This window comes from Nerophis ophidion, linkage group LG16 (assembly GCF_033978795.1).
Source record: "Nerophis ophidion isolate RoL-2023_Sa linkage group LG16, RoL_Noph_v1.0, whole genome shotgun sequence".
NCBI lineage: Eukaryota > Metazoa > Chordata > Actinopteri > Syngnathiformes > Syngnathidae > Nerophis > Nerophis ophidion.
Genome location: NC_084626.1, coordinates 19,056,611 through 19,077,902, shown reverse-complemented (window position 1 = coordinate 19,077,902; position 21,292 = coordinate 19,056,611). Strand labels below are relative to the sequence as shown.

At 39.3% G+C, this 21,292-nt stretch overlaps 2 protein-coding genes across 6 annotated transcripts in view; one reads left to right on the top strand and one right to left on the bottom strand.

Annotated features, from left to right (window-relative positions):
* Nucleotides 1-2,296, top strand: part of LOC133535094 (calcium/calmodulin-dependent protein kinase type 1D-like) — a 510,841-nt gene extending 508,545 nt beyond the window's left edge. For all 4 annotated transcript variants that reach the window (XM_061874580.1, XM_061874581.1, XM_061874578.1 and 1 more), the window contains exons 9-12: nt 793-871; nt 963-1,050; nt 1,243-1,541; nt 1,656-2,296. In XM_061874580.1, the coding sequence (XP_061730564.1) occupies nt 793-871; nt 963-1,050; nt 1,243-1,541; nt 1,656-1,719 (530 nt within the window). In that variant the 3' untranslated portion in view covers nt 1,720-2,296. The remainder of the gene's footprint in view (nt 1-792; nt 872-962; nt 1,051-1,242; nt 1,542-1,655) is intronic.
* Nucleotides 2,297-2,392: 96 nt separating this feature from the next.
* The window catches only part of lamb3 (laminin subunit beta 3), a 40,772-nt gene continuing 21,872 nt past the window's right edge, over nt 2,393-21,292 (bottom strand). For both annotated transcript variants that reach the window (XM_061874568.1, XM_061874569.1), the window contains exons 13-23: nt 21,024-21,120; nt 18,100-18,457; nt 17,842-18,002; nt 15,205-15,416; nt 11,815-12,021; nt 9,148-9,292; nt 8,777-8,984; nt 8,537-8,678; nt 8,240-8,416; nt 7,925-8,087; nt 2,393-2,735 (exon numbers count right to left, since the gene is read on the bottom strand). In XM_061874568.1, the coding sequence (XP_061730552.1) occupies nt 2,596-2,735; nt 7,925-8,087; nt 8,240-8,416; nt 8,537-8,678; nt 8,777-8,984; nt 9,148-9,292; nt 11,815-12,021; nt 15,205-15,416; nt 17,842-18,002; nt 18,100-18,457; nt 21,024-21,120 (2,010 nt within the window). In that variant the 3' untranslated portion in view covers nt 2,393-2,595. The remainder of the gene's footprint in view (nt 2,736-7,924; nt 8,088-8,239; nt 8,417-8,536; nt 8,679-8,776; nt 8,985-9,147; nt 9,293-11,814; nt 12,022-15,204; nt 15,417-17,841; nt 18,003-18,099; nt 18,458-21,023; nt 21,121-21,292) is intronic.

The following is a 21,292-nucleotide window of genomic DNA, read 5'->3' as shown; positions in this document are numbered from 1 at the left end:
TGCATTTGACCCAACACCCTTGATCACCCCCTGGGAGGTGAGGGGAGCAGTGAGCAGCAGCGGTGGCCACGCCTGGGAATACATTTTGGTAATTTAACCCCAAATTACAACCCTTGATGCTGAGTGTAAAACAGGGAGGTTATGGGTCCCATTTTTATAGTCTTTGGTATGACTCGGCCGGGGTTTGAACTCAAGCCGCTGCTTCTCCACATTAAGGATCCAGATGAGGTGGTTCGGGAATCTGGAGCAACCTGGAGCTAGACCGTGTAGTATTTTATACGCAAGTAGTAAAACTTTGAAGTCGCATCTTAAGTGCACAGGCAGCCAGTGAGCCAGTATAGGTGTAATATGATCAAACTTTCTTGCTCTTGTCAAAAATCTAAAGTCTAGCAACCGCATTTTGTACCAGCTGTAATCTTTTAATGCTAGACACAGGGAGGCCCGAAAATAATAAGTTACAGTAATTAAGACGAGACGTAACGAACACATGAATAATGATCTCAGTATTGGCTGATCTGATTCACTGATGATCAGTATCAGAATCGAAAGCATAAACCCTAATGGAAACATCCCTGCCTATTTCCTATTTTGAAGCTGTGACATTGAGATAAAAAAACAACAAAGTCCTAATACTCCAAAAATGAAGCCAATGCCCACGTTTGTAGCACAAATAGAGTAACAAAGTAACGGAACAAGTAATAGTTAGAAAAACAACGCTGGTTACAGTGAACACACAATGTTTGAAACCATGAGTGAAGTAATGCATGTTGTATAACCTCTATGTCCTCACAGCAATAGATTTCATCAGGAATATGATGGAGAAAAATCCCACAAAGCGCTTCAGCACTGAACAGGCCCTGCGACACCCTTGGTGAGTGTTTTATCAAACATTAACAAACAACTACCCTTCTGAAGACATTGTGTATTTCAACACAACCAACAAATCACTGAATTTATTGCAGGATTGCTGAAAAAACAGCTAAAGACAAAGACATTTATCATTCCGTCTGTGAGCAAATGGAACGAAACTTTGCCAAATCGAAATGGAAGGTTAGTAGCACCGATAGTTAGTTTGATCTCCCAAATACGTTAGACTAACTGTATAATTCAGGCTGAGCACATCAATTGTGCAGATCGTTTAAGTGTAAATGTTGCGTTTCTTGTGCTTTGTTTGACAAAGGGCATAAAAACCCCGCAACAAATACCAATTATTTAATATATTTCTGTGTGCCTTTTCAACAGCAAGCCTTCAATGCAAGCGCGGCCATCCAGCACATGAAAAAGCTGCAGGTGTCCCACACGTCTTCTGCATCGCTCTCACTGCCCCACATCATTTTACAGACCTCCTCTCAGGCTGACCTGGGAAACCATGAAACGGATCAACTCCTCGACCCCAATGGCAATCCCTGCCACGTCACTTACAGCACTGAGCCCAGCAAAAGTCTTTGCCCACCGCTCAGAAGCCATCATAGTGAACGTGACTACGTGCTTGAAGAACCGAAAGAAGTCCCCTCGCAGGACTCTTTCATGTCCTCCAAAAGGTCATACATAATGCCGTGATCCTTGACTCTGTTAGCACTAAAGATAAAACCATGTTGTGTTGTTAGCACATTATAGCATATTCCTGTCTAAAGATGAACCCTGTTGTGTTGCAGTATGGATGCAGTGGCTCGGAGGAAGGACGGGACCCTTCAATCTGGTGTGTGCTCCGTCATGTGATTATTCAGCTAACCCGAAGATAATGTCACAAAAGTAAAGACTCTACCCTCCTTTGTCTGTCTTCAAAACAAAACATTTTAAAGAATTGCCGCTCCAATATTCATATTGTATTCAGTTGACATGACAGCGTGTCTCATTTTCTCAAGAACAACAGTTATATCGGAATGGCTGAAATCCCTCTACACACCAGCGAACTTACCCTGAAGTGGTGTTCAAAGTGTATTACACTTAGGTACTCAAAATACCAAGTGAAGCACACAAGTGTAACACACACATTTATACGAAAGACTATTGAGATACAGCTTGTATGCAGATGCTATGATTCAGACACTAAGTAAAGCTGCATTTTTGATGTACACTGTAAATTAGTTCATCAATTAATCTTGAAAAATTAAAGCTACTAAAATATTCTTTGAAGTGATTACACTCATTTAAGATTGACGAGAGCGCTATTACCTGGTAAAAATAAGTAGTGTTTGCTGTTTTGCAATTCTGTGTATTGATGTGACTTGCTCTTGATGAGTAAGTGAATTGAATGAAAAGTGCCACAAACTGAATAAAAATGCAGTCAACTAAACACGTGTAATTTTGCATAATTTTTTGACTGTTATGATTGCAAATATTTGCTACAAATTGTTAAGCACTTTGTAAGTCTCTGTAACACACAGTGAGGTATTGTAAGTAAAGCTTTTATTCAAATATAAGGGATTCTGCAGAAACAATAGCAACACAAAATAAATAATACAGTAATAATGTTCACAGATGAGTGCGGTGATAGATACTGATAGTAATAAGATTCCTGACATGGAATTTGTGAAATAATATGGTAAAACCCTACGAGAAAAATGTGCTTTTGTGGCAGGCAGCTTGGTGTCCTTAGCCCTGGCAGGTACTCAGGTCAAAAGCTTTCTTTCGAAGTGCGTCCAGGAGGACTTTAAGTCTGTCTTCCAGGCCCTCAAGATTTGTAGACTTCTGAATGATCTCATCCTGCAACTGCTTGAGGGAATCTGCCTTTCCTAAAAAAAAAACATAAAACATGTGAATGGTTAGCATGGGGATGTTAAGGCCTACTGAAATGAGATTTCCCCTTTTAAAAGGGGATAGCAGGTCCATTCTATGTGTCATACTTGATCATTTCGCAATTTTGCCATATTTTTGCTGAAAGGATTTAGTAGAGAACATCGACAATAAAGTTCGCAACTTTTGGTCGCTAATAAAAAGCAGACGATGTGCGCGTGACGTCATGGGTTGTCGGACTCCTTACATCCTCACATTGTTTATAATCATAGCCACCAGCAGCAAGAGCGATTCGGACCGAGAAAGCGACAATTCCCCCATTAATTTGATCGAGGATGAAAGATTTGTGGATGAGGAAAGTTAGAGTGAAGCACTAGGAAAAAATAAAAGGCGACGGCAGTGGGAGCGAATCAGATGTCATTAGAAACATTTACTAAGATCATTCTGGAAAATCCCTTATTGGCATGTGTTGCAATGTTAAGAGTTCATCATTGATATATAAACTATCAGACTGTGTGGTCGGTAGTAGTGGGTTTCAGTAGTTCTTTAAATAAAAAATAAAAATCAACAAAATTAGCACTCTTAACATGCCTGCAACACGCTTGTACCATGAATGTAACATGTTTGTAACGTGCATGTAACACGTTTGTAACATTCTTGTACAACATAAAACATTTAAATGGTTATCATGGGGATGTTAGATTCAAAAAATCTAAATTAACACTCTTAACATGCCTGTTTGTTCCATGCCTGTAACACGCTTGTACCATTCATGTAACACGTTTGTAACAGTCTTGTAACATGCCTGCAACATGCGTGTAACACACTGGTAACATGTACAAACCCCGTTTCCATATGAGTTGGGAAATTGTGTTAAATGTAAATATAAACGGAATACAATGATTTTCAGATCATTTTCAACCCATATTCAGTTGAATATGCTACAAAGACAACATATGTGATGTTCAAACTGATAAACTTTTTTTTTTTCAAATACTCATTAACTTTAGAATTTGTTGCAAGCAACACGTGACAAAGAAGTTGGGAAAGGTGGCAATAAATACTAATAAAGTTGAGGAAAACTCATCAAACACTTATTTGGAACATCCCACAGGTGTGCAGGCTAATTGGGAACAGGTGGGTGCCATGATTGGGTATAAAAACAGCTTCTCAAAAAATGCTCAGTCTTTCAAAAGAAAGGATGGGGCGAGGTATACCCCTTTGTCCACAAATGCGTGAGCAAATAGTCAAACAGTTTAAGAACAACATTTTTCAAAGTGAAATTGCAAGAAATTTTGGGATTTCAACATTTACGGTCCATAATATCATCAAAAGGTTTAGAGGATCTGGAGAAATCACTCCACGTAAGCGGCATGGCCGGAAACCAACATTGAATGACCGTGACCTTCAATCCCTCAGACGGCACTGTATCAAAAAACGACAATCTCTAAAGGATATCACCTCATGGGCTCAGGAACACTTCAGAAAACCACCGTCACTAAATACAGTTTGTCACTACATCTGTAAGTGCAAGTTAAAACTCTATTATGCAAAGCGAAAGCCATTTATCAACAACTTCCAGAAACGCCGCCGGCTTCTCTGGGCCCGAGATCATCTAAGATGGACTGATGCAAAGTGGAAAAGTGTTCTGTGGTCTGACGAGTCCACATTTCAAATTGTTTTTGGAAATATTCGACATTGTGTCATCCAGACCAAAGGGGAAGCGAACCATCCAGACCAGGGGTAGGGAACCTACGGCCCTAGAGCCAGATGTGGCTCTTTTGATGACTGCATCTGGCTCTCAGATACATCTTAGCTGATATTGCTTAACACGATAAGTAATGAATAATTCCGCTGGTAATCACGATGTTAAAAATAACGTATAAAATAAAAAACATTCTCATGCATTTTAATCCATCCATCCGTTTTTTACCGCATCCGTTCAAGAAATAATGTTATTAAAAAGAATTAGTGACTTATTATACTCTAAAAATGTTGGTCTTACTTAAAAAATGCATGCATTTAGTTGTATTCAGTGTTAAAAAAATATGATATGGCTCTCACGGAAATACATTTTAAAATATTTGGCTTTCATGGCTCTCTCAGTCAAAAAGGTTACCGACCCCTGATCCAGACTGTTATCGACGCAAAGTTCAAAAGCCAGCATCTGTGAGAGTATGGGGGTGCAATAGTGCCCAAGGCATGGGAAACTTACACACCTGTGAAGGCACCATTAATACTGAAAGGTACATACAGATTTTGGAACAACATATGCTGCCATCTAAGCGCCGTCTTCTTCATGGACGCCCCTGCTTATGTCAGCAAGACAATGCCAAGCCACATTCAGCACGTGTTACAACAGCGTGGCTTCGTAAAAAAAAGAGTGTGGGTACTTTTCTGGCCCGCCTGCAATCCAGACCTGTCTCCCATCAAAAATGTTTGGCGCGTTATGAAGTGTAAAATACGACAGCGGAGACCCCGGACTGTTGAACGACTGAAGCTCTTCATAAAACAAGAATGGGAAAGAATTCCACTTTCAAAGCTTCAACAATTAGTTTCCTCAGTTCCCAAACGTTTATTGAGTGTAGTTAAAAGAAAAGGTGATATAACACAGTGGTGAACATGCCCTTTCCCAACTACTTTGGCACGTGTTGCAGCCATGAAATTCTACGTTAATTATTATTTGCAAAAAAAATAAAGTTTATGAGTTTGAACATCAAATATATTTTCTTTGTAGTGCATTCAATTGAATATGCGTTGAAAATGATTTGCAAATCATTGCATTCCGTTTATATTTACATCCAACACAATTTCCCAACTCATATGGAAACAGGCTTTGTACTTAACAAGCCTGCAGCATGCTTGTAACAAGTCTAACACTTGGGACATTCATGTAATGCCTGCGTCATGCCTGTAACATGCTTGTAGAACAATTGCAAACTGCCTGTAACATGTTTCTAACATGCTTGTAACATGTCAGAGCACACTTGCAACATGCCTGTAACACAATTACAACATGTCTTAAACAAGCTTGTAACATGCTTGTGACACACTTGCAACATGTCTGAACACACTTGCATCATGCCTGTAACATGCGTGTAACAATGCCTGTGAAATGCTTTTACCATGCCTGTAACATGCCTGTAACACCTTGTATTACGCTTGTAGCATGCCTGCCACTGGGTGAACTGACAGAAGTAATTAATACAATTTTATACGACGGGTGAAGTGTCTTGCCAAAAGGATACAATGGCAGCAAAATACATTCATACAAATTCCCCAAAATTATTTAAAAATATATACAAAATATCTAAGAAAAGAAGGAAGCATTGATCTTTATTTTGTCACATATGTAATTTTGAGCAAAAAGTATCCCTGCATTAATCTATCATCTTGAGGAGCAGTGGTCACCGTCTGGCATGCGGACCGGATGTTGTCTTTGGTTAGCATCTTGGGAAGTGAAGCACCAATGTGTGGGCGACAATGGTGGCAACGTGACTTGTCCAAAGGACACAACAGCAGTTACTGGAATAGAGGAAGCCGGATATGAACTGGAAACCTTACAGTTACTGAATGGCCCGCTCTAGCTCCCGAGCCACTAAAAAGATGAGCTGATTTAAACAAAGCTCCTCGATGTCTCAACATTCACAGCATGTAGATGCTATAGATAGCTAAGGGAGTGAATATAAATAATGAAAACCAAGGAGGTTATGTGAGGCAGGTTAAAGGGGAACATTATCACCAGACCTATGTAAGCGTCAATATATACCTTGATGTTGCAGAAAAAAGTCCATATATTTTTTAAACCGATATCCGAACTCTAAATGGGTGAATTTTGGCGAATTAAACGCCTTTCTATTTATCGCTCTCGGAGCGATGACGTCAGAACGTGACGTCACCTAGGTAATAAAGCCGCCATTTTCTCGAACACATTACAAACACCGCGTCTCAGCTCTGTTATTTTCCGTTTTTTCGACTACTTTCTGGAACTTTGGAGACAACATGCCTCGTCGGTGTGTTGTCGGAGGGTGTAACAACACTAACAGGGAAGGATTCAGGTTGCACCACTGGCCCAAAGAAGCGAAAGTGGCAAGAAATTGGACGGAATTTGTTCAAAATACGAGGGTGTGGGGAAAGCCGACGAAATGGTCAGTCGTTTGTTCTGCACACTTTACCGACGAAAGCTATGCTACTACAGAGATGGCAGGATTGTGTGGATATCCTGCGACACTCAAAGCTGATGCATTTCCAACGATAAAGTCAAAGAAATCTGCCGCCAAACCCCCATTGATTGTGCCGGACTGTCTGCACATTTTACCGGCGATGCTAAGGCAGACATGGCACAGAGATGTATGGATAACCTGCAGATGCATTTCCAATGATAAAGTCAACTAAATCACAAAGGTGAGTTTTGTTAATGTTGTTGACTTATGTGCTAATCACACATATTTGGTTGCAGCATGACTGCCAGCTAATCGATGCTAACATGCTATTTAGGCTAGCTGTAAGTACATTTGAAACTATATTTACATCCAGTGTTTCCCTCCACCCACATTTAATGCCAAACAAACACTTACCAATCGATGGATTTAAGTTGCTCCAGTGTCACAAGATGCGACACTTCCGATCGTTGGTCTGCACATTTTACCAGCGATGCTAAGGCAAACATGGACATGGCCGAATAGCGTCAATAGTTATTCGCTCAATAGCTTCAGTTTCTTCTTCAATTTAGTTTTCGCTATCTGCCTCCATACTCCCACCATCCGTTTCAATACATGCGTAATCTGTTGATTCGCTTAAGCCGCTGAAATCCGAGTATGAATCCGAGCTAATGTTGCTATATCTTGCTGTGCTATCCGTATTGGGATCACTGGATGACGTCACAGAAAAATGGACGATGCTTCACAGATAGTAAAAATCAGGCACTTTAAAGTTTTTTTAGGGATATTCTGGGATGGGTAAAATTTTGAAAAAAAATTCAAAAAATAAAATAAGCCACTGAGAACTGATTTTTATTGGTTTTAACCCTTCTGAAATTGTGATAATGTTCCCCTTTAAGCACTTTCTGCATACTATTTGGAATCTTTGAAGTACAAATTCATTATACTGTAGTACATGTAAGTATTACTATAATCTGGTTTAGGAGTGAAAGATGCTCCCCTGCAATGCAAATTTGTTGCTGAGTTACCTTCCAGCGCATCCAACATGTTGTCAGTGGCGTTGGTCAGCTCCACAGCATCCGTCTGCAGTTTCGCCAGCCGATCGGCCCCTGCTCCCGCCGCTCCACCGGACCCCCCAGTAGCAGCCTTATCTTTAAGACGATCCAGCTCCTCCAGAGCCGTCAACATCTCCTACACAAGACACACACACAAAGGTAATACATCATGTATTCTACAAACTGTACGTACACACAACTAACTATTTAATACCAGGATGTACATTAAAGTACAGTATATTAAGTACAGTTTATTGCAGGGACGTAAGTCCTGAATCCACTTATGACCTGATTGGCAGCTGCTGCTTCATCTCCAGCATTGTCGGCCAAATTCTGTGCGTCCTCAGCATCTTTGTCGCTTTTCCGCAGCAAGTCTTCGAGCTCATCCAGTTGAGGTTTGGTAGGATCAATCATTGCTGATACATCATCTAAAGTCTCCTCTGCTGGCTCCAGGTTGTTTTTGGCCTACATACAAAATATTGTAAATTGTTATTATTGTCAAAGATATTGAGCTTCTCTGTGCCCATGACAAAACAAGAATGATGAGTGATACAATTTTTTAAAATTTCATTTCTTATATGGCACCTTAGTCAACTTGTCGTTCAAGTCGTCTACAAAATCCTCGTTATTCTGCAGTCTGCCTTCCATGTCTGAAAGTAAGCTATCCGCTGAGGTGAACCCTGCCAGAAGTTTATCAACCTTGGCCTTCACTCCCTTGGCTGTATCTCTGTGGATGTGGCAACAAAAGAAAGAGCACACATTCATACTCCAAGACATTTATACAAAACATTAACATGTAGGAGATGTCAGAAGAAAAGGTTGGACCTGGCTTCTTCAGCGTCTTTCAATAGTTTTTGGGCGGAATCCAACTGCGGTTCTGCTTCATTCAAAATGGATGTACTGTCTGGGAGGTTCTTGGCAAGATTTTTCAGATCGTCCAGTTTCTTCTTCAGAGCTGGTTGGCTCAGGGGCAGTTTGGTATTCAGGATCCAGTCGCTGACTTCCTGAACGTGACTTAGGTTGGATTTAGGGTCTGGACCCACAAATAAGGCATAGTATTACTTCTTTACCACTAGTATGACTTACAGTATTACTTTAAAACAAACTCAGTACCAGAGTGCAGTTTTCATCAATATTAGAATGTTGTACTGCATCCCTTCTCCCTGTTGCATGACCAAGTTATTGTAAATGTTTACCTGACAAAAAGTCTTTGAGCTCTTTCACGACATCCTCTGCTTCTTGTAGATCGCCTTTCAGGTTGTTTTTGGCCTGCGTCATCTTTTTGGACAGATCCCCCGATGACTGTCTCACATCATTAGTGACATCTTGTGTTTTTAGGAGCTGTGACAAAGATGAATATTGTTCATTGGTGGTGAATGGATGCACATAATATACCCTGCAGCTGACTGTTGACCAGTAAGGTTGTAGTCTGCCTTTTATTCACAGTCAGCTGGGATGGGCTCTAGCTCATAACCCTTGACTGTATAGAAAATACATCAATGGATAAGTATGTATGGATCCACTTAAAACTATTTTTGTTAATGACCAACAGGGCAAGTTATAACTATTAAAGATGTAGAAACACCTCGTATTATCGCATAAGTGCCCCTGTATTTGATTACAATGATGGACTGCAAGAAGGCGATGCAAGAATGAAGGGAGACAAGCAAGTCAACGCTTTTGACGACCTAAAAATGAGTTGTGGAATGGAATTAAAGAAAACTTTCGAATGTCTTCCAGTTCACTCAATAAGCTGTGTGGATTGAGTTTTGAGTCCGAAAGAAAAAAAAGTTAATGCCCCGATACCACTTCAGATGAGGGTTGCTATTGTTCTGTACAAGCTTGCAGGTTGTGCGGGGATATTTCCAATCAAAGGGGAGGGCAAAAATGCAGAGTGAAGAGGTTTCATACATTCATATATTTGGCATTTGGCATTTGGAGTCTTGTTCACGAGTGAGGGAAGAGTGGATCGTGAAATCGACAGGCAGATTGGTGCAGAGTCTTCAGTAATGCGGACGCTGTATCGATCCGTTGAGGTGAAGAAGGAGCTGAGCCGGAAGGCAAAGCTCTCAATTTACCGGTCGATCTATGTTCCCATCCTCACCTATAGTCATGAGCTTTGGGTTATGACCGAAAGGACAAGATCACGGGTACAAGCGGTCGAAATGAGCTTCCGGGTGGCGGGACTCTCCCTTAGAGATAGACTGAGAAGTTCTGTCATCTAGGAGGAACTCAGAGTAAAGCCTCTGCTCCTCTACATCGAGAGGACCCAGATGAGGTGGTTCGGGCATCTGGCCAGGATGCCACCCGAACGCCTCCCTCAGGAGATTTTTCGGGCACGTCCGACTGGTAGGAGGCCACGGGGAAGACCCAAGACACATTGGGAAGACTATCTCTCCCGGCTGGCCTGGGAACGCCTTGGGATCCCCCGGGAGGAGCTGGACAAAGTGGCTGGGGAGAGGGAAGTCTGGGCTTCCCTGCTTAGGCTGCTGCCCCCACGACCCGACTTCGGATAAGCGGAGGAAGATGGATGGATGGATATATTTGGCATATTAATGAAGGCAGAGACGCAAAAAGGATAGCATGCCATATTTTGCTCACCGAACAGATGTTGAATGCTTAGTGGCTCACTAAAGCTGAATCTGTTCAACACGTTTAAAATTCAGCTCATCCTATGTATATTCAGGGTAAAAAATATAATTTTGTCGATCATCATTTTTGTCGAAGTAGTCTTCGTTGTCTCTCATGAAGTGTACCATTAATAGTAGCGTTGTTTTTAATGAAAAGATAAACAAACGTTATGATGTGTCCGTTAAATTAATAGGCCGTTGTATGCTTAAACTAAGCAAAATCGGTAAATATTACATGCTGTTATGTATGTGCTTGTTACTACATTACATTATATACTTATAAACAGAATGTATGTAAAATGATATTTTTAGAGCAACTTCGATTGGCTCCATTGTTATCTGACTTTTGCTAGCGTTTATCTACAACTTAAAATGCATAAAAAAAACAAATAAATATGTGTTTGGTTGTCATACACAAGAATTGTCAATGATAGACAAAATTCCTAAAAAAGTTCAGTTCCCCTTAAAAAAATTAGCTGGGGTTTCCCATACATTTAATTATTTGCGTCAGCCTGCCACACATGCAATGTTGGTGCTTCCGCGCCACCCTTGCTCATTAACAAATTATAATGTAACTGAAGCGGTATGAATCGTAACCCCCCCGTCACAACTTTGCCAGAGAATAAGAGGTACAGAAGACGGAATCTTTGGTGGCACTTAGCAATGTACTGTATGTACGCATTAAAAGTGGAAAGAGATGAGGAAATAAAAGAGAAGAGTGTGTCTTGCATCATGCATTGGTAACGAAAAACAAGCAGTCATGAAAGGCAGGGAGTGTTAATACTGCGTGCAGAAAACCTGCCCAAGCTGGGACATTAGTTTAGTACCAGCTTTTAATAATGCCGGCTCCACTGATAGTCATGCTAGGTGTGGTGAAATTACTCTGTGCATTTGACCAATCACCTTGTTCAGCCCCCTGGGAAGTGAGGGGAGCAGTGAGCAGCAGCGGTGGCCATGCTCGGGAATTATTTTGGTGATTTAACCCAATTCTAACCCTTGAGGCTGAGTGCCAAGCAGGAAGGTAATGGGTCCCATTTTTATAGTCTTTGGTAGGACTCATTTGAACTCACAACCTACCAATCTCAGAGCGGACACTCTAACCACAAGGCCACTGAGCCAGATTGACAATATATGATAACTTGACTTTAAATCTATTTAATTATTCCTAAATTTTTCTATGGTTTATACAATAATTATTTTATTCATACAGTATATGAGTGGAAGGACTTGTACCTGCTCTGCTGCTTCTGTGATTTTGTTGCTGAGTTGTTCCAGTCGATCTTTCGCTTCTGTCACATCCGCATCAGCCGTCTTTGCTAGAGGAAGCGCGCCAACGCACTTTGCGTCTTTCTCACAGGGCGACGTTGGCTCTGGTGGACACAAGTCGTCCCCCTCACACTGCAGTGGAGTGCAAGGCTTGGTCCGAACACTGCCACATACCTGCAAAATATTCCTCATTCACTCCAATTCTTTCCCTTCACGGATAATTCAATTTGCATTATTCAAGGGACTGCGTGGGTTCCCTCCGGGTACTCCGGCTTCCTTCCACCTCCAAAAACATGCATCTGGGGATAGGTTGATTAGCAATACTAAATTGGACCTAGTGTGTGAATGTAAGTGTGAATGTTGTCTGTCTACTGTATTGTGTTGGCCCTGCGATGAAATTGTGACTTGTCCAAGGTGTACCCCGCTTCCTGCCCGAATGTAGCTGAGATAGGCTCCAGAAAGGGACAAGCGGTAGAAATGGATGGATGATGGATATTCAACATATTTGCAAAACTTCATTTATATGAATGACTACTGTATATGCAGTAAATACTGCATATACATCTTCTCGATGTATTCCTGGAGGCCTGTTGTTTTTTTCTAGATAGTGCCTGTGACACTGACTCGTCCTCAGCCTCCCTCTTTTCGCTTTGTGTATGTGTCATCTAGGGTTGTACGGTACACCGGTATTAGTATAATACCGCAATACTAATGAATCATTTTCAGTACTATACCGCCTCTGAAAAGTACCTTCAACACCCCCACTCGCCCCGTTGTCGTCACGTCGTTTCATTGCTAGTTTACGAGCAGACGAGCATGTTCACAATCATGGAGTACTTCTAACAGACAACGTGTGTAGACAGAAAATGGAGAACGGACGCAATTTGGCTTAAAAACTAACAATAAAAATGTGTAAGGTGTATAACACTGAAACGCCCAAAGGAAGAAATGCTTTAAGACATGGCTAGCTAGCTAGCGGCCAAAGTCCAGGCCCGGTCAGCAGTGTTTCATCCCTGCAGGACGAGGAATAGTTAAACATGCTTCACTACACACCATAGCTATCCAGCGTCAAAAGGTAAACAAACACAATTGGTGGGTCTACACCAGGGGTCGGCAACCCGCGGCTCAGGAGCCGCATGCGGCTCTTTAGCGCCGCCCTAGTGGCTCTCTGGAGCTTTTTCAAAAATATATGAAAAATGGAAATGATGAGGGGGAAAAATATATTTTTTGTTTTAATTTGTTTTTCTGTAGGACAGTGGTTCTCAAATGGGGGTATGCGTACCCCTGGGGGTAGTTGAAGGTATGCCGAGGGGTACGTGAGATTAAAAAAAAAAATAAATTCTAAAAATAGCAACAATTCAAAAATCCTTTTTAAATATATTTATTGAATAATACTTCAGCAAAATATGAATGTAAGTTCATAAACTGTGAAAAAAAATATATCAATACAATATTCAGTGTTGACAGTTAGATTTTTTGTGCATATGTTCCATAAATATTGATGTTAAAGCTTTCTTTTTTTGTGAAGAAATGTTTAGAATTAAGGATCTCTATTACAATCCCCAAAGAGGGCACTTTAAGTTGATGATTATTTCTATGTGTAGAAATCTTTATTTATAATCGAATCACTTGTTTATTTTTCAACAATTTTCAGTTATTTTTATATCTTTTTTTCCAAATAGTTCAAGAAAGATCACTACAAATGAGCAATATTTTGCACAGTTATACAACTCAATAAATCAGAAACTGATGACATAGGGCTGTATTTTACTTCTTTATCTATTTTTTCAACCATAAATGCTTTGCTCTGATTAGGGGGTACTTGAAGTAAAAAAATGTTCACAGGGGGTACATCACTGAAAAAAGGTTGAGACCCACTGCTGTAGGAGGACCAACATGACACAAACCTCCCTAATTGCTATAAAGCACACTGTTTATATTAAACATGCTTCACTGATTCGAGTATTTAGCAATCGCCGTTTTGTCCTACCAATTTGGGCGGTCCTGGAACTCACCCTAGTTTGTTTACATGCATTACTTTCCTCCGACTTTCTCAGACGTGATTTATGCCACTTCTTTTTCTGTCTTATCCCCCCCCCCCCCTATGGTATAACGTTGTTCATGAATGCACAAAGGTGAGTTTTGTTGACGTTATTGACTTATGTGGAGTGTGCTAATCAGACATATTTGGTCACTACATGACTGCAAGCTAACCGATGCTAACATGCTAATTAGGCTAGCTGTATGTGCATATTGCATCATTATGCCTCATTTGTAGCTATATTTGAGCTCATTTAGTTTCCTTTAAGTCTTAATAATTCAATTTATATCTCATGACACACTATCTGTATGTAATATGGCTTTTAATTTTTTGCGGCTCCAGAAAGATTTGTTTTTGGATTTTGGGTCCAATATGGCTCTTTCAACATTTTCAGTTGCCGACCCCTGGTCTACACCTAACATCCACTGTAATGATACTAAGTACAGGAGCGTATCTAGTCGATGCTACTATGATTTTGTCAATATTTTTTGACATTACGACATCTTCTTTAATTTTTTTGAATTTATATTATGTTTATAAACTCCGGAAATATGTCCCTGGACACATGAGGACTTTTAATATGACCAATGTATGATCCTGTAACGACTTGGTATCGGATTGATACCCAAATTCGTGGTATCTTCCAAAACTAATCTTAAGTATCAAACAACAGAAGAATAAGTGATTATTACATTTTGACAGAAGTGTAGATAGGACATGTTAAGAGAAAAAGTAAGCAGATATTAACAATAAACAAACAAGTAGATTAATAATTCATTTTCTACCACTTGTCCTTAATAATTTTGACAAAATAATAGAATGATAAATGACACAATATGTTACTGCATATGTCAGCAGCCAAATTAGGAGCCTTTGTTTGCTTACTTACAAATAAAAGACAAGTTGTCTTGTTTGTTCACTATTTTATTTAAGGACAAACTTGCAATAATAAACATATGTTTAATGTATCCTAACATTTTTTGTTAAAATAAAGCCAATAATGCAATACTTTGTGGTCCCCTTTATTTAGAAAGGGACCAAAAAGTACCGAAAAGTTTTTAAATAATTGTGGCACCCGTACCGGTACCACAATATTGGTATGGGGACAACACTAGTGTCATCTTATTCTTGCCATTCAGCTGAATCTTCAGGTTCTGCCTCATCCTCTGTAGGTGTTTGGCTGTGGCTAACCTATTCGAGCTGCCCCCTCATGGTTACTATTGGCCTGTGGGATCTCCAGGTATTTGTATCTGTCATGTAAGTCGAATATGTTGCGGTGTTGTGTTAAAGCGGATGACTTGAGTTGTGTTTGGTACCTTTTTAGCAACAGGAGTGAGGTCCGGGCGGGTCGCCATGCTCTGGTTAAGTTTGGTAATATCTCGAGTGTTGTCAGAGTACTCCTTTTTCTGAAGATCCAAAGTATCCTCTCTGATGTCCGCCGACTCCTTCACCGTGTTCTTACTGGCGTTTACTTTCTTTGCAGCATCCGTTGAATCATCGTAGGCGTTTTTGATGGCAGAAAAATCTCCTGAATGAGAGAGAAAAAACAGGTCATCACGTCAGTGTGAATCAGAAGAAAACGTTTTTTTATTTAAAGCACTGAGCTGGATTGCTGTTCAATTTCGTTGTTTCCATTCAATGACAATAAAGGGATTCTGATTCTGATTCTGAAATGTTGAATGCAATAAAATTCAACAGTGTCACTGTTGTGAGGAAAAGTCACAAGAAGCATGGACAGATGTACAGGAAATGTAAAATATTACTTCTAAAATATTCTTCTCAACTATTCATTTAATATGCCGTTATTCTTTGTAATTAAAGTGTTGTAGTATTAATCACAGAGTCTAGTTGCAGACTGGTCTGACTCTTAAGCATGTTTAAATGACACTAGGCTTTTCCTGAAACAATTTTTTCACTTTTGATACGATACCAATGTTGCAGCCTTGAAATGCCGATCCGATATAATACCAGCAGTAATAATACATACTATTTACTTTTTTTGTAGAGTGGAATGTTGAAGAAGGTTTGATCTCCCTCATTCCCCCAAAAAATGGATTAACTCGCTGGACTATAAAAACAATATAACATACACCCGTTAAAAGTGGATGCATATTTGTACAGTAATCTATCCATTTATATCTGCACCTTCTTTTGTAAATTCAAACACTCTGCACCTTTATGCTCTTTTATCTTGCACTACAATGAACTAATGCAACAAAATGTCGTTATTATCTGTACTGTAAAGTTCAACTTTGAATGACAATAAAATAAGTCTAAGTCAAAGTCTCTAATCGAGTGCTAAGTTGTTTTGATCACTTGGGCTCTGCTTGCTGAATCCTGGTGCTGCTCGATAGAAGATTCTGGAATTGACTGTACACCTTTTATTTTTTGTATATTATTTTCCCACATTTCTGAGTCTCATTTGCAAGTATGCATTTGGTTCAATTTGTCCTAGATAGGGAGCCGTAGTTGTGAAGTAGTCTTTGCCATTAGGTTGAATTTGCCAGTCTTGTCTTTTATTGATTCCTACAAAGTATTTATGTTGTAAATACATGGACAATACCAAATGTGTAGGCGTTAAAATCGTTCTGTAAAGCCGCTAATGGTAGTTAGTAGCATGTACTGTATATGGTGGTTCTCAAATGGGGGTACGTGTACCCCTGGGGGTACTTGAAGGTATCCCAAGGGGTATGTGAGATTTTTAAAAACTATTCTAAAAACAGCAACAGTTCAAAAATCCTTTATAAATATATTTATTGACTAATACTTCAACAAAATATGAATGTAAGTTCATAAACTGAGAAAAAAAATACAACAATGCAATATTCAGTGTTGACGGATAGATTTTTTGTGGACATCTTCCATAAATATTGATGTTAAAGATTTCTTTTTTTTAGAAGAAATGTTTAGAAATAAGTTCATGAATCCAAATGGATCTCTATTACAATCCCCAAAGAGGGCACTTTAAGTTGATGATTACTTCTATGTGTAGAAATCTTTATTTATAATTGAATCACTTGTTTATTTTTCAACAAGTTTTTAGTTATTTTTTCCAAATAGTTCAAGAAAGACCACTACACATGAGCAATATTTTGCACTGTTATACAATTTGATAAATCAGAAACTGATGTTTTTATTTTTATTTTACTGCTTTATCTCTTTTTTGCAACCCAAAATGCTTTGCTCTGATTAGGCGGTACTTGAATTAAAAAAATGTTCACAGGGGGTACATCACTGAAAAAAGGTTGAGAACCACTGGTATATCCAAATTAGCATCAAGCTGGCACATACAGTTTGTTTTAATGCATTTGTTTTATGTTGGCATGTTAGAGTAATTTTGCATTTAATTTCAGTTATATTGATGTACTTTGTCTTTGTGTAAATTTTTATAGTGTTTTACAGTAAAGACTTTTAAATGGCTGTGATGAGGTGGTGTCCAGGGTGTACCCCGCCTACCACCCGAATGCAGCTGAGATAGGCTCCAGCACCCCCCGCGACCCCGAAAGGGGTAGGCGGTAGATAATCGATGGATGGACTTCTAAAAGGCTCTTATGGACACAACCTATTTTCTGTCTGCTAAGCTATCAAGAAAAGAGACTAACGGGAGGAGAACAAACGTATCGAAATTCTTATGCCGGACGTTTAGGATGCAGGCCAAAACAATCTGATACCTGTTGTTTTGCTGATATCGAGCTGATATGCAATATAAATATTTTTGTTGTAATTGACCAAACTTCTAATCTTCACTCTTCGTTTCAGTCAAACAAGTAGAAAAATGCTGTCTTTATTTGTTTTCCCTCGCGGTAAAGCTTGTAATGCCAGTAACTTATCCGACACGCATCTTCCCAGGGGGTGACCAAGGGGATGGTTCAAATGCAGAGAACAAATGTCACCACACCTAGTGTGTGTGTGACAATCATTGGTACTTTAACTTTAACAGCTTTAGCGCTGACCTCTGTTGCTGGGATCGACAGACTTTTCCATGGCATCTTTCTTGGCTTTGAATTCCACACTCAGGATGACCAGCAGGTCCCTTAGTTTGTCAAGCTCTTTGCTCACATCTTCTCCTTTTGCCAGAGGGGAGAGGTCGTCATTCAAGTTGTCCATCTGGTCTCTTTGAACAAAGGCAAAATTGTGATTTTGGAATCGAGCAGAAAAAGCTCACTATATTCATATCATGAAACACATTCAATAAGAAACATCTCCAGTACCTTATTTTGTTTAGCTTGGACCGAGCATCATCAATCTTTCCGGAAGAAGGGGACGAAAGGGAGACAGAGCCCTGAATCAATTTAAGACGAGATTCCAAGTCTCTAAATCGAGGCTCAAATTTTCCAAGGTCACCAGAACCTCCTGGAGAAGGACGTATTCCCTTCAGAGCTAAACTGAGGGATTGTCGCCGCGTATCCAAGGAGAAGAAGCAGGAGGGACACGCCTGACAGGAAGGGAAGGAATCACATCTTCCTTGACTGCATGAGTCACAGCGAGCACCTGTGACACCAAGACGACACAAACAGCTTCCTGTCTGCTTGTCACAAACTTCAGTGCCTTCAGGATTGCACATGCAAGCTGTGGAAGGTCAAAGAAAGACATGAAATATAACATGTAATGAAATGTACTACATATACCAATTCAAGCATTTACAACTCGGTGTTGCTTGCAGTCAGTCCTCTCCTTTATCATGTCGTAGAAATGTTATTAAATCAGCTTCAAAATCCCATAAATAAACGTGTTGATACAAGTAATAACAAAAAGTAAGACATAAAGAAACGTTTTGATACAAGTAACAACATCGACAACTAGTAACACGTGTTTTGATACATGTAACACCAAGAAGTAACATGTAAACATATACAACATGTACAAGTGCAAGAAGATGCTACAAGTAACAACAAACAAGTCAATAAACTTCTGATGCATCAAGAAACAACAAGTAAATAGCCGTTTTAATTCAACAAGTAACAATAAAAATTTTTTGATGCAAAAGGTTAAAAATAAATACACTTTTTATGCAATAAGTAACAACAAAAAGCAATACGTAACTAGACAGCAACAAGTAACAAGTAAATAAGCGTTTTAACGCATCAAGCAACAATACCTAAGTAAATGCACAAAAGTAAGTAAGTAACAAGCAACACGTAACAAGCAAAAATACTTTTTGATGCAAAAAGTAAATAATAAATAGATTTTTGATTAAACAAGTAACAAATAAATAAAAGTTTTTATACAAGTAACAACAACAAGTAACATGTAAATAAGCTTTTAGATACTAGCAACAACAAGAAGTAACATGTTAAAGGACAAAAAGACGCTACAAGTAACAAATACATAAACTTTTGTTGTAACAGCTGACAGCAAGTAAACACTTTTTGAAGCAATACAGAACAAGAAAATATAATTTTTGAAGCAAGTAAAAACTAGTAAAAGATATATTTTTGTCTGCAATAAGTAAAAACAGCAACACATAACCTATTGATGCCTCAAGTAACAACAACAACTGAAAATCTTTTTCATGCAACATTGAACAAGTAAATACACTTCTTGATCCTTAAAGTACCAACAAAAAAGCAAAACAGAAGTACACAACAATATGCAAGAGTAACAAGTACATTTTTTGACGCATCAACTATACCAACAGCAAGCAATACGTAAGTAAATGTATGTAAGGAGGTAAGTAACAGGCACCACGTAATGGCAAGTAAATACACTTTTTGAGTTTATTGATCAAGTAACATCAGCCAATAAGTAAGTAAATGTGTTTAAGTAAGTAAAAAGAAACACGTAACAAGTAAATACACATTTTGATGCAACATGTACTATCTGTTATCGCAAAAAGTAAATGCACTTTTTGACACAACAAATAACAACTACATACATTTATTGATGCATTGCAACAACTAACCGGTGAATATTTTTCATTGGAACAAGTAGATTAACTTTTTGATGCAACAAGTAACAAGTAGATTTACTTTTTGATGCAACAGAAACTCATCTATTCTTGTGTTCACTTGAAAAAATGTAGTCCAAGGCTATGTTCACACTGCAGGGTATGATAATGTCAAAGTGGTATTTTCTTTTGTCAAATCTCACCTTTTTGATGACATATTGGTCGGATGAACGCGACCCGATTGTTCGGACTGCAGTCGCACCGGATAAATATTTGTTTCATATCCACATACGAAAAAGGACTGCGTCGGATTTGGAAATATCGGAATTAAACAGTGCACATTGACATGAAAAAACCTAATACAGATCAAATATAGTACGTGCAAAAAAATCTGAATGACCTGCAGTGTGAACAAGGCCAAAGACTGGAAAAGTAACACTTGTTTCTTTACTTTAACTCAGGGGTGTCAAACTCAAATACAGAGTAGGCCAAAATGTAAAACTGAACAAAGCTGCGGGCCGAGGTTGAACAAATTAACCTTATAATAGGGACCCAAACAAGTTCTGCATTGAATATTGACCAAGTAAGGCTTATATAACTTTATAGTAACATGCAAAATCCAGTTTCAAATAATAATAATCAAAAAATATCAATGGCATATAAAATAAAATAAAAACACAAATGTAATGCCTTTTTTTGGCGGCTTTGAGTTAGGGCGGGGGTTTGGTGGTAGCGGGGGTGTATATTGTAGCGTCCCGGAAGAGTTAGTGATGCAAGGGATTCTGGATATTTGTCCGGTTGTGTTTATGTTGTGTTAGGTGCGGATGTTCTCCCAAAATGTGTTTGTCATTCTTGTTTGCTGTGGGTTCACAGTGTGGCGCATATTTGTAACAGTGTTAACCTTGTTTATACGGCCACCCTCAGTGTGACCTATATGGCTGTTGACCAAGTATGCCTTGCATACACTGAATTTCGGGAGTCTCCCGGGAAAATTGGGAGGGTTGACGAGTATGAGTATTAGCGGTGAATGTGGTGTTACGACGGCGGGCCAGCTCTAATGTTAATTTGATATTGTCTCAAGGGCCAAATGAAATTACACGGCGGGCCAAATTTGGCCCGCGGGCCAGAGTTCGACACCCATGCTTTAACTGTTACTGAGATTGAGTGATGACAAGGTAATGAAAAATATTTTGTAAACATCAGTTAAAAGTGTCCCAATATGAGAAAAACAAAGAAAGAATGACTTACGCTTGCAGCCCATGAGAGGGTCTCCATACGTGTTGGGGGGGCATTCGCCACAAGTCCGGCCTGAAAAGCCCGGCCTGCACTGACACTGTCCTGTCAACTGGAAATACAAACATCTTCCTTTAAACACTGGACAATAACAAATCATATTCATAAGTATTATCATCTATTAATTAGGGGTGGGCAAATTAATGCGTTAATTACTCGTTAACTCATCAATCTATTAACGCCGAAAATTATTTTATCGCACATTTGCGTATGTTGTTTACATG